The sequence below is a fragment of the Notolabrus celidotus genome, chromosome 3, assembly GCF_009762535.1.
Source record: "Notolabrus celidotus isolate fNotCel1 chromosome 3, fNotCel1.pri, whole genome shotgun sequence".
Classification (NCBI taxonomy): Eukaryota; Metazoa; Chordata; class Actinopteri; order Labriformes; family Labridae; genus Notolabrus; species Notolabrus celidotus.
This window is the reverse complement of record NC_048274.1, coordinates 13,710,493-13,723,895: the sequence shown is the minus strand read 5'-3', so window position 1 is coordinate 13,723,895 and position 13,403 is coordinate 13,710,493. Positions and strand designations below refer to the sequence as shown.

Below are 13,403 nucleotides of genomic sequence, written 5' to 3'. Positions count from 1 at the left end.
TATAAAGAGAAAATGTTGTATATTTTGTAGGTTTGTAACTACTCTACCACCACGAAAGGCAACCTAAGCATCCACATGCAGTCGGACAAGCACCTAAACAACATGCAGACGCTGCAGAATGGAGGCACCATTTGCACCGGCCAGGAACCGGTATTTGGACACAACCCTGGAGGAGTGGTGGCTGTCCCCTCTGTGACACAGGCCAGTAGCCATCACCCTCCCCACCACCATCCTACGCAGTCCTCCACCCATATGGCAGGACCGTGTGGGGCCCCCTCTCCGACCAAGCCGAAGAACAAACCTACTTGGCGATGCGAGGTGTGCGACTACGAAACCAATGTTGCAAGGAATCTGCGTATCCACATGACCAGTGAGAAGCACATGCATAACATGATGCTACTCCAGCAGAATGTGTCTCAGATGCAACACGGACGACTGGGCTTGGGAGCCATGCCCTCACCCTCTGAGGCTGAGCTCTACCAGTATTACCTGACTCAGAACATGAGCCTTCCACCAGGCCTCAAGATCGACCCAGCAGGGGCTGAAGCCCAGTTTCTGATGGGGAGCTTTCACCTGGATCCCAACATGACTGCCCTGGCCCCTGCACTTGGTGAGTCCTATTTGTCCTCTCTTGCTCAGATACACTCCTAGTTAAACAAAATCACCAAATGTCACTAAAATATCAAGAGCAAGATGTTAGAGCATATTGATCCATTTAATATCAATGTATTTGGGGGCCCACTCCACTTCCTTTACCATATTTACTCATTGGAAGACTGAGGTTTACATGATAGTATGCTTAACAACAAAAGGCCTGTGCTCAGGGCTTTGGTCACACATCTATATACAAACCTTGTAATGCACAGGACCAACCATTTAAAATTTGAAGGTCATTGTGATACACAATTTTGCTCTAAAAGGTGAGTTAGAGGACCAAACTATGCTGCTTCCCTCTCCCTGCCCTGCCTTTAGACATCCAGCATCAGTCTTTTTATATCATTATTCCCAAACTGCTGCTAAGCTCCACCACTGGAGTTCTCCATTTTTTTCTGACTTTGTAATTGCAGCAATAAATTTTATCTTGGTCAAAGAAGGCCTCAGCATGTGTAATTCAGCAGCATAGCAGAGCGTTTGGCGGGCCAGTTACAACCCCGCAGTTTGCACAGACTTGTCTCCAACTGTCGCCAGTTCAAAGACACAAACAAGAATTGATTGCTGTGACTAATTCTTTTTTTCCCTCTTCTGCCATCTGGTTCGTTTTCCTGTGAGGTGACTTGTAATAAGCATGTTACAAGGGAGGCAATGATGACACAGTCTGGGCCCATAAACTACAACGGGTGTCATCCTCAGTCACACTTTGAGGAACTCTTAAAGCCAGCATACACAAACACTTCAATATCAACTGAGCAGTATGATACATAGGGCTCAATAAATCTCAAGAGAGAACCTGCCATTGCAAGGAGGTCTCACACCAAGCTGTGTTTTTATGCTTCCACCACGGATTTCTGAGGTTTGAGGGTATTGCCAAGAAGGCAGATAACAAATGTTAACCTCACATGATCTCAGCCTCTTGGTAATCCTCATTCCTAAGACTGCAGTCTGCTACTGTAGTTAAAGCAAGATAGGAAATGGTGTGCAGGACGGTCAAAGAGAAGGGTCAGGATGTGACTTTAAGTTTTTTGGGGAAAAATTTGGTAGTATAGCGTACCAATGCAAAAGAAAGACTGACAGTTATTAACGGTAAAACATTCGTTGGAAAGGGAATAAGGAAAAACATGTTAACATTCAAACTTGTTGAGTCAGCATTTTTTCAAATTCACCTAGCACTACCAATCTTTCTCTGTATAAATATTGATATGGGTTGACGTATTTTCCTTTCCAGTGTTGTGGTTACAGTATAAAAGAAAAGAAGAATCCTAAAACATAAAAATGTGAAACAGATGCAAAACTATAAATCAAAGCTCTGCCAGACAGACTTTAGTGAGGAGGTGTATCCAGGTCTGGTGTAAATCAATGAATCTTCATGGTTAAGAAGAATAAGAGCCAGGTAGAAATGAGAGATGCAAGAGCTGGAATGAAGCTGGGATTGGTCTGTCAGACATGCATCATGTGTATCTATGTTTTTGCAAGAAAGCGTAGGGAGCCATAAGTGTAGAGCTCGGTCTGTGAGTAATTTCTGAGGGTTTCTCAAAGGTCTCCCTCTCCTGCCTATAAAAAAAACGCAGGTAATGGAGAAAAGTCCAAGAACAGGCTGCATACAGACTGCAGCAATAAATAAAAAGGAGCTGCTGGAATTAATTTAGTGTAAAGCCAGGCGGGGTCAAGACTGTATGCTAGGTCTAAGCAGTGAAAGATTGAAGATCAGCAAACATAGGCAAAGCCCCAGCTGCTCCCACAATTTTTAGCAGTATTTTTTAAAGCCAGTCATCTCTTTTTTCAACATCAGTTATGTGTTTCATGTCATATTTTGTGTTCCCCCGTTTTTTTTCCCTCTTAGTCATTTGAACCATTAACCAGAAGAATGAATCCATCATGTGTCTGTGTAGATTTTTAGGTAACCTGGGTTAAAAAACAAATTTGATTTACAGTAATGTATGCCTGGGAACTCCTTAGTTATTCAGTAATGATAAAATAACTGGCTTTTTCCGTAGAGATCATGGCCTCTGGAGTTTATTTACAGACCGGCCATGAGAGTGCACCAGCCCTAACAGGGCAGTGTATATACTTATTCTCTGGCAGTGTGAGGTTTCTGTCCCCATGGAGACTCCAAGCTTTTGCACACTCAGCTCAAAGCAGGGATAGCTATGTGCCCATAAGTACACACATTCACAATGTCAGTCATTCAATATTACACAGATATTGTTGAACATTATTATAGATGTATTTATTCAGCCATCTGCATACCTTTGTAACCTTCTCCCGTTTCTTTGTGTCTGCCGTTATGTTTCCCCTGACATTCTAGTCGGTGGGGAGATCCCTATGGACGTGCGGCTGGGCAGTGGGCAGTTGGTGTCTGAAGAACTGATGACCCTGGGAGAAAGTCTATCACAAACCAGCGACCCCTCTCTAAAGCTCTTTCAGTGCGCCGTGTGCAACCGCTTCACCACTGACAACCTGGATGTGCTTGGCATGCATATGGGAGCTGAACGCAGCCTACCGGAGGAGGAGTGGCGCGCCGTGGTGGGCGACTCTCACCAGTGCAAGTTGTGCCACTACACCACCCAGCTCAAGGCCAACTTCCAGCTGCACTGCAAGACAGACAAACACGTGCAAAAGTACCAGCTTGTTGCACACATCAAAGAAGGGGGCAAAGGCAATGAATGGCGCCTGAAATGTGTGGCCATTGGCAATCCAGTGCACCTGAAGTGCAACGCCTGCGACTACTACACCAACAGCCTGGAGAAGCTGAGGATGCACACTGTCAACTCCCGCCATGAAGCTAGCCTCAAACTCTACAAGGTTAGTGGTCCTTAAACTCCTTCATCACACCTACTACTCCCCCTTTTCATTTTATCAGAGAATACAAACATAACGTGAGGGATATCAGACTCTTCATGCAGTACAATAGACAACCTGCAGTATGTTAATGCTGTCTATATTATTTCAATATTTGAAGTGTTCTTAAACAACCTGGGGTAGAGTAATGTTTGAATCATATTTCGGAGTATTTGTTATCCAACTGACCTCTTATGAGCAAAACGCGCCCTTGATCCTCCTCTTGCTAAATTGAGCACCCTCCAAAAGACAGTAAATGTTCTAGTACTACCCACACCACTAAACTAGCTCCTCTCCCAGTGCGTGAATGACACCTTCGTCGTGTGACCCGTGCCTCTCCAGAAGTCATATAAAAGCAAGGCCACACCGTGGCCATGAGAAGAGCATGGCAGATGAGGCTGGCTAGGAGGCTTAGGGGTGAATCACTAGGAGACGAATGAAGAAGTGTGAGGAGACAGAGGTTTGGTGCTAATACTCCTTGGAGCGGGAAAGGCTGAATCGTTCTCGACAGCCGTATTGATTTTTGCTGGACTTGGAGCTTCACCTTCTCCTCTAATCATTCCATAATAGCCAATGGATGAACACTCTCCGAACAAATGGCCATAAATCTAACAGGCCTGATTCCACTTAGGTACCTATCCTGTTTGTCTGCGGCTTCGGCCACTCTGCGCTTAACCCAAACTGGCACAGCTGCACATGTATACACACACACACACACACACACACACACACACACACACACACACACACACACACACACACACAACAAAACGCATACAAACGCATACTCCCTGTCAGCATTTACTACATATCAGCAGAAATTAACAGTTTCCTGTTGTTGCGTTCTTTGCAATGACTTTATTAACAAAGGTTTGACTCTCACTAAGTAAACAGGAAACTCTATTTAAAGAATTGTGTTTTGTATTGGCATATTAGTTTATCACAGAATGACCTCCTTTGGAAATGAGGTATTCAGAGGCATGTGCCTCGTCAGAGCCCTTGACATGGCAGTTATGTTTCCTGTTCACAAGTCCTGGATCCTAGAATAAGATTAAAAGAGAGAAATCAATTTTCAGTGTTTAGTGAAAGTGGATGGTGTGATGCAGGGCTCCTAGAACAGCAGTTACAAGAGTCAGGGGACACCGGAGGTATTAGGAGGTCAAAATATAGGCTGGTGTGTCAGTCGTGGGTTAGCTCTGCAACAAACAACAAACAAAAGATTATAGGAACATTTTCTGCATTTTCTGATTCACAGCTTATTTATAGTTGCATCAAAATGCAAATATGCAACAGGATGTGTTAATTCAGTTGACCTCACAGAAGGCAAAGTGAGATATCCTTCTGTTTTCCCACTTCTTGGTCATCCTCTCCTGGCCTAAGCTGCTGGACATACTGGCCCACATTCCAGTGACAGGCTCACATTAGCCCAAAATAGACGTGATCTGGCATACGCTCTCTCTACCTCACACCTCTGGAGCGGGAGGCTTGTTTTGTTTCACAGGATAAGCTACAATTTATATTATATCATCTTTTACCTTCCCTGCTTTACTGTGAGTTCAGAAAGCGAAAGAGAAACACATTTTCTTCTCCTCTGTCTCGTTTTCCAAGCAAGTTTTTTAGAGAGAGAAGAGACATATGTCATACTGCTGCTCAGGCTGTGGGGGATTAAATATGTACAACACATCCAGGCATGATCATTTTTTATGACTTAAGCCTCTTAAGATGGCTCCATATTTCTTAAAACCAATTGATCTTCCTAGAAAGAGTGTGTGCATTTGTCCAGAAATTACCTGCTCTCTCAACCCAAGAACACGGCGTCCTCTTAAGCTCTCCTCATGCCAGACACTACTCAGAAACAGAGCTGTTCACAACTAGACAAGAATTATTACAGTATTTTGTGACTTACATATGTGATTAGTGGAAAACAAGTACATGGTTGTGAGGGTTCTTGTAGCAGTGGCTCCTGTTTTGACAATGTTACAGTCTGAGTCCCACTTTGGAATTACTGTCCTAGTCGAGATTCCAACAGGCAAAAAAAAAGCCACAGTTGCCCACAAGCTTGTAAACCTAATTTGGTGTATTATGCAAAGATGAAAAAAGGCTAAATCACCATTCATTTATTCCTCCCAGAAGAAACCTGATGCAAATAGCACCATTTTTAACCTTTTTGGGGAGAAAATAAATCATCAAGTCAGCATAAACAGACTGTAAGATGTGGGAGATGCTTGGGACACTTCACCCAAATCAAACTGGTTTGCATTAAACAGGCCCTTTGTGTGCACAGCTCCATATAAATTGGAGCCTGTAATTACTGGAATTAAAAAGGAAGGTTTAAACTGAGGGCTAAGCTGGATGGGATAATTTGAGAGTCTGTGGTATGCGGCCCATATTAGGGCTTTCTAAAAATATCAGCCCCACCACCCCATGTATTGGAATGTTCCAAAAGACCACAGAAAGATTCAGCAAGTCATCCTAACCGCATGGACCAACACACAGTGGGGGGTGATGCTGTGTTCCCCTGTGTGCTCTGTTCTAAGTTGAAAGATATGCATTCTGCCAGGGCTGCCCTGTGTAGCTCTGTAGCTAACTTTCACCTTCTCTTTTTCCCATGGACTGTAAGGCTTTTTTAGCAACTCTGATGATAGCATGATGGTCACCCATGTGCATCTGGAGTGGTCAGTCCTAAACTCAAACAGATGGGCTCCTCAGAAGTATCTAAAAAACCCAAAATGTAGTTCTTGTTCTTAATATTCTAGAATATGAAGCTCTCCCTTGAGACACTCTTCATCTTGAACCAACCCAGCTTTAATTCTCACCTTACAGTTAGCCTCCTAAATAATATGTGGATGTGATAGCCCTTACACCATTAGCAGTCGTCCTCGAGATTTGGTTAAGTGTAAGTGTGGAGGTGAGATGAGTGGAACTAATCCAGCTCTCAGGCCCTGGCTTCCCTAGCCTGACGTAATGGGTGGGGCCTAACCAGGCCCAGCCACAGGCCTCAGCTTCCAGTCAAGGGTTGGGGGAAAGGGGAGGAGCATGGGGCGTTAGCTGGCTACCTTCCTTGTCTCGGGGGCCGGTGCAATCGGCGGTAATTGAGATTGATTGGATGTTATTTTTCCTCTTGCAAATGTAGTCCATTAGCTTGGCACATGCATAATCAGTTTAGAGCGCAGTTAGCCGAATGTAATCATGTTCCTCGGTGTCTGCTAGCACAAAATCCACTCCAGATGCCGCTTGGCCATGGAAATAGAAAGGGAGAAAGTGCCTTCACTATCAGGAGGGGAATCTTGAACCAAAAAAAGTCCTGTCACCCCTCCCTCTGTCCTCGTCCTGCTCTACTGAGAACAAACATCACTACACAAACTTTTCAACTATCTGCCTCACACACACAGTCACATCCACTGACTGTTCCTCACTGATGAGGAACAGAAAGACTTGTGATCATATGTTCTGCACTTTTAACTGCACTAACCCAGTGCTAAGTGGAGCCCAGCAGCTGACCCATTAAGGAACATAGTACATCTGTATCTTACACAGAGTTAATACTCTTATTTTACCCCCTAGCTTAATCCAAAAGAATGAGTGAACACAGACGAAAGGATTGCCACACACTACAGAGAGAAGGTAATCACAGTTTATAATGCTGGAAAACAAGTTGTTACTTTAATGAAAGGATTAGTGGTTACATGAAATGCTTTTAGGTGGTTAGCTGATGATCTTCTGCAGAAGCACAAGCTTAATGATCACAACTACCAGGATTGACTCCAATCTTCTTGATCTGCACAATAGTTTGAGATACAACTACAATTAGGTTCAGTTTTATTCAGCATTCCTTAAAAGTAATCCACTTTAAGCTTTGGATTGTCCTTCTGACTCATGCAGGAGGTAACAAGATTATTTTTGAATCACTCTGGCCGTCACCTCTGTGACAGGGTTGACAATCAGACGCCTAATTCTTCTCCTGAGCTCTGAAACTTTTCTGGGATGTCCTAGTTGTTCCTGATATGTTTGGTTTTTGTAGTGAGGGCTGATAATTTGGCCTAAATTGTCACACTTGCCAAAATCAAGAAAAAAATGAGGACAGGTATAGTGATATGTCCTCTGGCACAATGATGGAATGACATGCGCCTGGCCTTACCCACTCATGCAGCAGACATTGCTAAGAAGAGGAGTGTTAAAAGGAGGATGAAGAGACAGACAGGAGAGAGGCGATGGGGGATGGATAGGGGGGGCACAGGAGGGTTGGAAGGATAGATACTCTGCTAATTATCATGGCTAGCCTATGATTGTTCAGTAATAGTGCTCAGTGGGAAAGGTTGCAGCAGTTCCAGGAAGAGCTGAGCTCTGATTTACTGGTACTACCGCTCTAATAAAGCGCTCGCTGCACATCCTGGGAGACAGCCCATTCTCTCCTTTCACATGCACAAGTGTGTGAATGCACACACACACACACACACACACAATCTCAAAGACACACACTCATAGCCCAATCTTGTAATCTAAAGTGCCTGTAGATGACAACATAGGGCTCATGAAATGTATCATTTGAGCTTCTCATAGAGACTTATTGTAGTATGATTCAGGCCAAGTGATGTACATGTCATCAATGGAACAAGAGCACACGTAAGGAGTGTTTGAATTCTGTTAGAGCCCCTGTGACATCTCCTTAATCAACGCAGCGATGATCCTAGTCCTGGTGTTGAACTCTAGTGTCCTACCCCAAACACATCTCAGTCACTCTGAGTGGTTGGATGAACAAGGAAGGAGTGGCATAGAACAGAAAACAAAAAAAGGATTGGAGAGCTCTATCAGGCAAGTAAGGGGGGGCTGGTAGGGCCTTGTGTTTGGCAGTGAGCAAGAATTTCACAACCCTTCCAGCTCCCACCTCTTGAGAAGGCCACAGAGTGGGTCAGGCTTTGACCCGTAGCACAGCTGCTGCTGCTGCTGCTGCTGCTGCTGCTGCTGCTGCTGCTGCTGCTGCTGCTGCTGCTGCTGCTGCTGCTGATTGTGGGTTCCACTGCCCTACTGTTGGTGTTACTGGGATTTAAAAAGTGACAGCGAAAGAAAGAGAAAGAGAGGGAGTAGACTGCTTAGACAGGGGAAGCTGGTCCTTTCCCAGCACTTTCTTTTTTTACAGTGGCTGTCCACCACAAAAGCCTGACTTAAAAGAGCACAGTGCATTACAGACCAGCTTCTCCATCCTGGGTTTGTAGTGGATATAAAGATGCATTCTTTGTGTTCCATCACACAGAGTCACAGGAGGGTTAGAGAGAAAAAAACATAGATTGTGTGTTACAATATGAGATCCTTGTTGAGGATTATTTGTTCTAATTATAGTATTTTGTTTTTGGACAAGGGCAGCAGGGCATGCTCAGGCTAATGCGCAAGGAAGCTGCTGATCTAGTTATCTGCAGCCTGATCAGCGGTATGGGCAGATTGGCCTTTGAGGATGGAAGGGAATAGGAAGTAAGGTAGTATCACTTTTTGTGACTGAAGTTCATCTCCAAAGCAGAGATACAATCCACTTTGGGTACCCTTGGTGGATCTTTAATTCAGTGTTATATGTGGTGATACATCCTGAACTCTACTTTTCCTCCTTTCTTTACCCGTTTTCATTGTGTTCTTAAAATTAACAAATATATCAAATATTGTTCATCCACATACCAAAGCTGTAGTGAAAGTGAACGTGGGTGTTCTGGTATGGGAATCTGCTTAGGGTTAAATATCTTGACTCAAATCATGCTGTAAAACAAAACATCTCCACTAAACCCTCCCTGCCTCCTTCATCCCTCATTCTCCAAATTTCTTTACTACTTAAAAGTAGAGTACTTCTAACTTTATTGTCAACAAGCTGATACTTTTGTTAAACTAACTGATCTGTCCCCATGAAAAGAAAGGCACATGCCATATGTCCTTAAAACTTGTAATTATAAGAAATGGTAAGATAACATTTTTCTCTCTAAAGTGAAAGTAAGAAATGAAGTTACTATTGAAGGAAAATACATCTTGAGAAACTTCTCCCTGCTCGAAGAGGAGCCTCTCTGTGTCTAATGTGTCTAATCTGTGTTGTACTGTGGCTCTACCTGCGTCTATCTTGTCGAAACATATTACAGACATATCAGTCACTGTCCTGTCTTTTCACCTTCCCCCACTTCTAGAGGGATAGGGTCTCTTTAGCCTCATCTTTATAACAACCCATTTAGGATTCATGTAATCAGTGGTCTCTACAATTTCCTGTTAGTTCTATCTATTTGGTAGTCAAACTGCAGGGAAATTAGCTTCCATGTAGGCTGACTGTCATTACTTTTACATGCATGCAAATAATGATTAAAGTAATTGATAAATGGGACAATAACCGGGTTAACATTTGGCTCTGGGCTCAACAGAAGTATTAATAAAGTAGCTCCTAAAATAATACTTCTACCCCTCTAACTAACTTTAAGATTTTAGTGGACTACAGAGGACCTCATGTGAGCTCTGTTTCTTTGATGGTGTTCGTTTTTTGATAAAAGCTGATTGAAAAACACTCGAGCAAACCAGAGTCAGAAGTATTTTGCGTGCATTTACACACTCTGCAGCTCTCGTGGCCTGAATGAAGCGTCTCATAGGTCTTTTTGCTCAGCTGGTCAATACATCTGGCGACCTCTAGCCACTGCACCAGAGAGACTAACAGAGGCAATTGGCAGGTAAACACTGCTCTGATGAGGCCAGATGTAGGCTCCTGTGAATCTATGTAGCCGCTAAGCTGAAGGGATGGAGAGAGTGAGGCGGGCCAGCTTACCGGCTCTGCACCATCAATACATCAGTGGCTAAGCCACCAGATTAATGGCCTCCAAGTGGTCAGGGCCACAAAACTACTCAGCTCTGAGGTCTGTGTTCAGTGGAGCTCTACATGAAAAAGGAAGGTAGAGTAAAGAGACAGATGAGGAGAGGGGAGGAGGTCTTCGGTGCCAGGATGAGCACACAGGGACCTCTCCTCTGTTTGGGTTTGGGCTCCTGAGTAGAGCCAAGGGACAGATATATTTTACAGAATGATAGATATGTGGCCCTGGCTGTTATTGCATTCCCCTTGCCTTGTAATCTTCTACTTGCAAGTCCAAAAGCATGTTTGCGAAGTGAAAAAAAATATTAAAAGTATGATCAACTAATTTAAGAAACATGCATCTATGATTTAGGAAATGCAGTTTCAGAGCACAATACTGTGGGAATCTTTTCTGTAATTGCACAACCTGTTGGCTTTCTTGTTTTGGGGAAAGCAGCTGGACTCAAACCCGTATTTGATTTACAGCTCTGCAGCCATTTAAAAAGCTCCTAAGTGTGCAGAGCATGTTCAGCCTTTGTTTTACCCAGGTTTTTCTTTATTTTAGCAAATCTGCCCCTGAGGTCTTTCCATTTTCTGGTGCATCGATTAATGTAGGATTGCAGAACTTCAGCAATTTCTCGCCTGGATTTCATTGGCTGTTTGTTGTTAGTGATGGGTCAGAGAGATGCTAAAGCCTACAAGCATGCACGATTCAAAGCAGACTGTTTTGGACAGGATAAGTAGCACAAAATCTGATGTGAAGTGAAATGTCCGACTCACATCTATGTGACTGTTATCGAAGCTTTAGTAAAAATGTACCATCTGCAGAATTCCTGAAGACTATTTTCTGGGTTACAGTTTTATTTGAAACAGTGGGGCCTCCGAGGTCTTTAGTTCCAGAAAGAAAATAGTCATCTCTTCCTGAACTTCACGGAGCTGAATGTCCATCCATGTTTTTGCCTAATTGCTGTGCACTAGAGTTCAGGGTTAGAACTGGGAGCTGTAAATCTATCAGTTTTATGCAGACAATGTTTTCTCCAGATGTAGAAGAAAAGATTTCATCCTTTTGTAATTAAGCGGTACAGCCCAGGGTGTCATGAGGTTTTTATTAGGGGCTCTGGAAAAGATCATTTTGCACCTTGTTTTCTCATCATGCCTTTTATTCTGCAAAACAAAAGATGGATATAATGGAAAGATGAAAATGAAAAAAGTAGGAGAGAATAAAATCTCTTGTTTAAAGTCTAATATGGAAATTACTAGGTAGTGATGTAAGAGTTAGCGATGGGGAGTGCGGGGTGTAGGCACAAAGGGGACAAAGGCACAGTCATGGAACCAAGGCAATTACATAGTTCCCCAGATGAAGAATATCAGAAAAAACGTCTTTTTTAACCCCAGGAATGTTCCCAAATGTTATCTTTCCCACGGGTGCCGTCTTCTACACCTGTGCTCTACTTTAAACTCACTGCTGGAGTAAGAGAGAGAGAGGGGGCGCGTGTTGGGAAAAGTGATAGTGAGTGAAAGAGGGAGAGACAGCTTTAAGAGTTGGGGACAAGAATGCTCTTCAACTTCTCAAGGGCACCGATACTTTATGGCCTTCACATTCCTTCATGACAGACTGATGCCCAGAATAGATGGTGTGGTGTTTAAAAAAAAAAGAAACAGTTTAACTACCCTGCCATTAAGCTCCTCCTCAACATATCACCTCCATTCCTCTCTCACCTTCACCTCACCCTGCGCCGTTTATGTGGCAGACCTCAGGGTCACTCCGTCGGACGCTTTACTTTTACTAGCCAAAGCTGTTGAAAGTAAGCAACTGAAGTGCCAGTGCTTTGGTTCTGCATAAGCAGTTTCACACATTTGTGATTCATAAAGCTCTTATCAATCTCATGTTGAATTACAGAGGCTACTGAGTTCTCCTCAGAGACACAGACAGGACAGGAAGTCTCCAGAGCCTCTGAGCTGCTCGGCTCGCTGTCAAACCGTCTGCTACCATCCCTCACCGCCTCCCTCGCCAGCCCTACAAACTCTTTTTTTTTTTATAACGTCACCACATTTAATCAACACTAGTCCCAAAATTAAAGACTGCTGAATAATTCAAACTTGGATCCTTTCTTCATATGGCCTATCTCTGTCACTCCATTGGAATTTCCTTAATTTATGCTTGTTAGGTTGGAAAAGTCATGTTGAAATAATTTGAACCATAAGGACTGTCTGTGCAGCTACTGTTTCAACGAGAACTCTGGGAGCCGTTAAAGTTTGAACATGAAATGGTGAGATACGGAATGCAAATTAGTATTCAAATGGTCTATGTATTCATTTGCATGCTTAAAGGTGTGTGTGGTGGAGGAGAAGACTGAGCATTTTAATAAGTCCTGTAAAGCAACATTTGTTGATGTTTCAGGAGGGAGGGAATATTTATTTTGCAGCTGTGAGTCCCACTGTGACCTCCTGTTTCTCAGTGCCATGAATGACTTTTAGGCAATTTGACAAATTTAGGCCTTCTTAATCTTGTTACTTCTTTAATCATATTTTTTCAATAAGCTCAGTTCAAACTATATTGGGAATATAATGTTAAAAAGTCTGGAGTTATGGGATGGTACATAGACTTAAACTATAGTCTTTTGAAAAGGGCTGAGTGCAGAGCCAAAGACAGCTTTAGAACAAGAAATGACTCTGAAAAAAGCAGAGATTTCAGGACCTGCTGTTTGTACCCAGATTCCCTACCATCTTCTCTTACACACCAAATGGAGCTTATCATTCAATTTTCCTCAATTTACAACTTTTCTCCTTTTGCTTGGGTGCAGTTCCCAGTGTACTCTTTTATTACTGCCTGCTTAGGTGAAAAGGACAGCACAATTTGGTAATGGGACTTTTGGTGTTTAGGATTATCTTTGATCTTTAGGGTTTGGTACTTCGAGTGGTCATATTACATGGAGGAGGAGTGTATGACTGAGCAGCCTGTAAAATGTGGCCTGGGATTCAAATGGTTAGAGAGTATGATATGAAGGAAAACACATGTGTTGTGAATATCATTCTAAAGATTTATCATTGAAGGATTGAGTGACTTACAGCAGAAAACTGACCATGCTATGTACATATAGTTAAT

General features: G+C 43.1%; 1 protein-coding gene across 1 annotated transcript in view; it reads left to right on the top strand.

The window, feature by feature from the left end:
* Window positions 1-13,403, top strand: part of zfhx3 (zinc finger homeobox 3) — a 333,992-nt gene that overhangs the window by 246,997 nt on the left and 73,592 nt on the right. Inside the window, exons 10-11 of the mRNA XM_034680500.1 lie at window positions 31-610; window positions 2,963-3,459. Coding sequence (XP_034536391.1) covers window positions 31-610; window positions 2,963-3,459 — 1,077 coding nt within the window. The remainder of the gene's footprint in view (window positions 1-30; window positions 611-2,962; window positions 3,460-13,403) is intronic.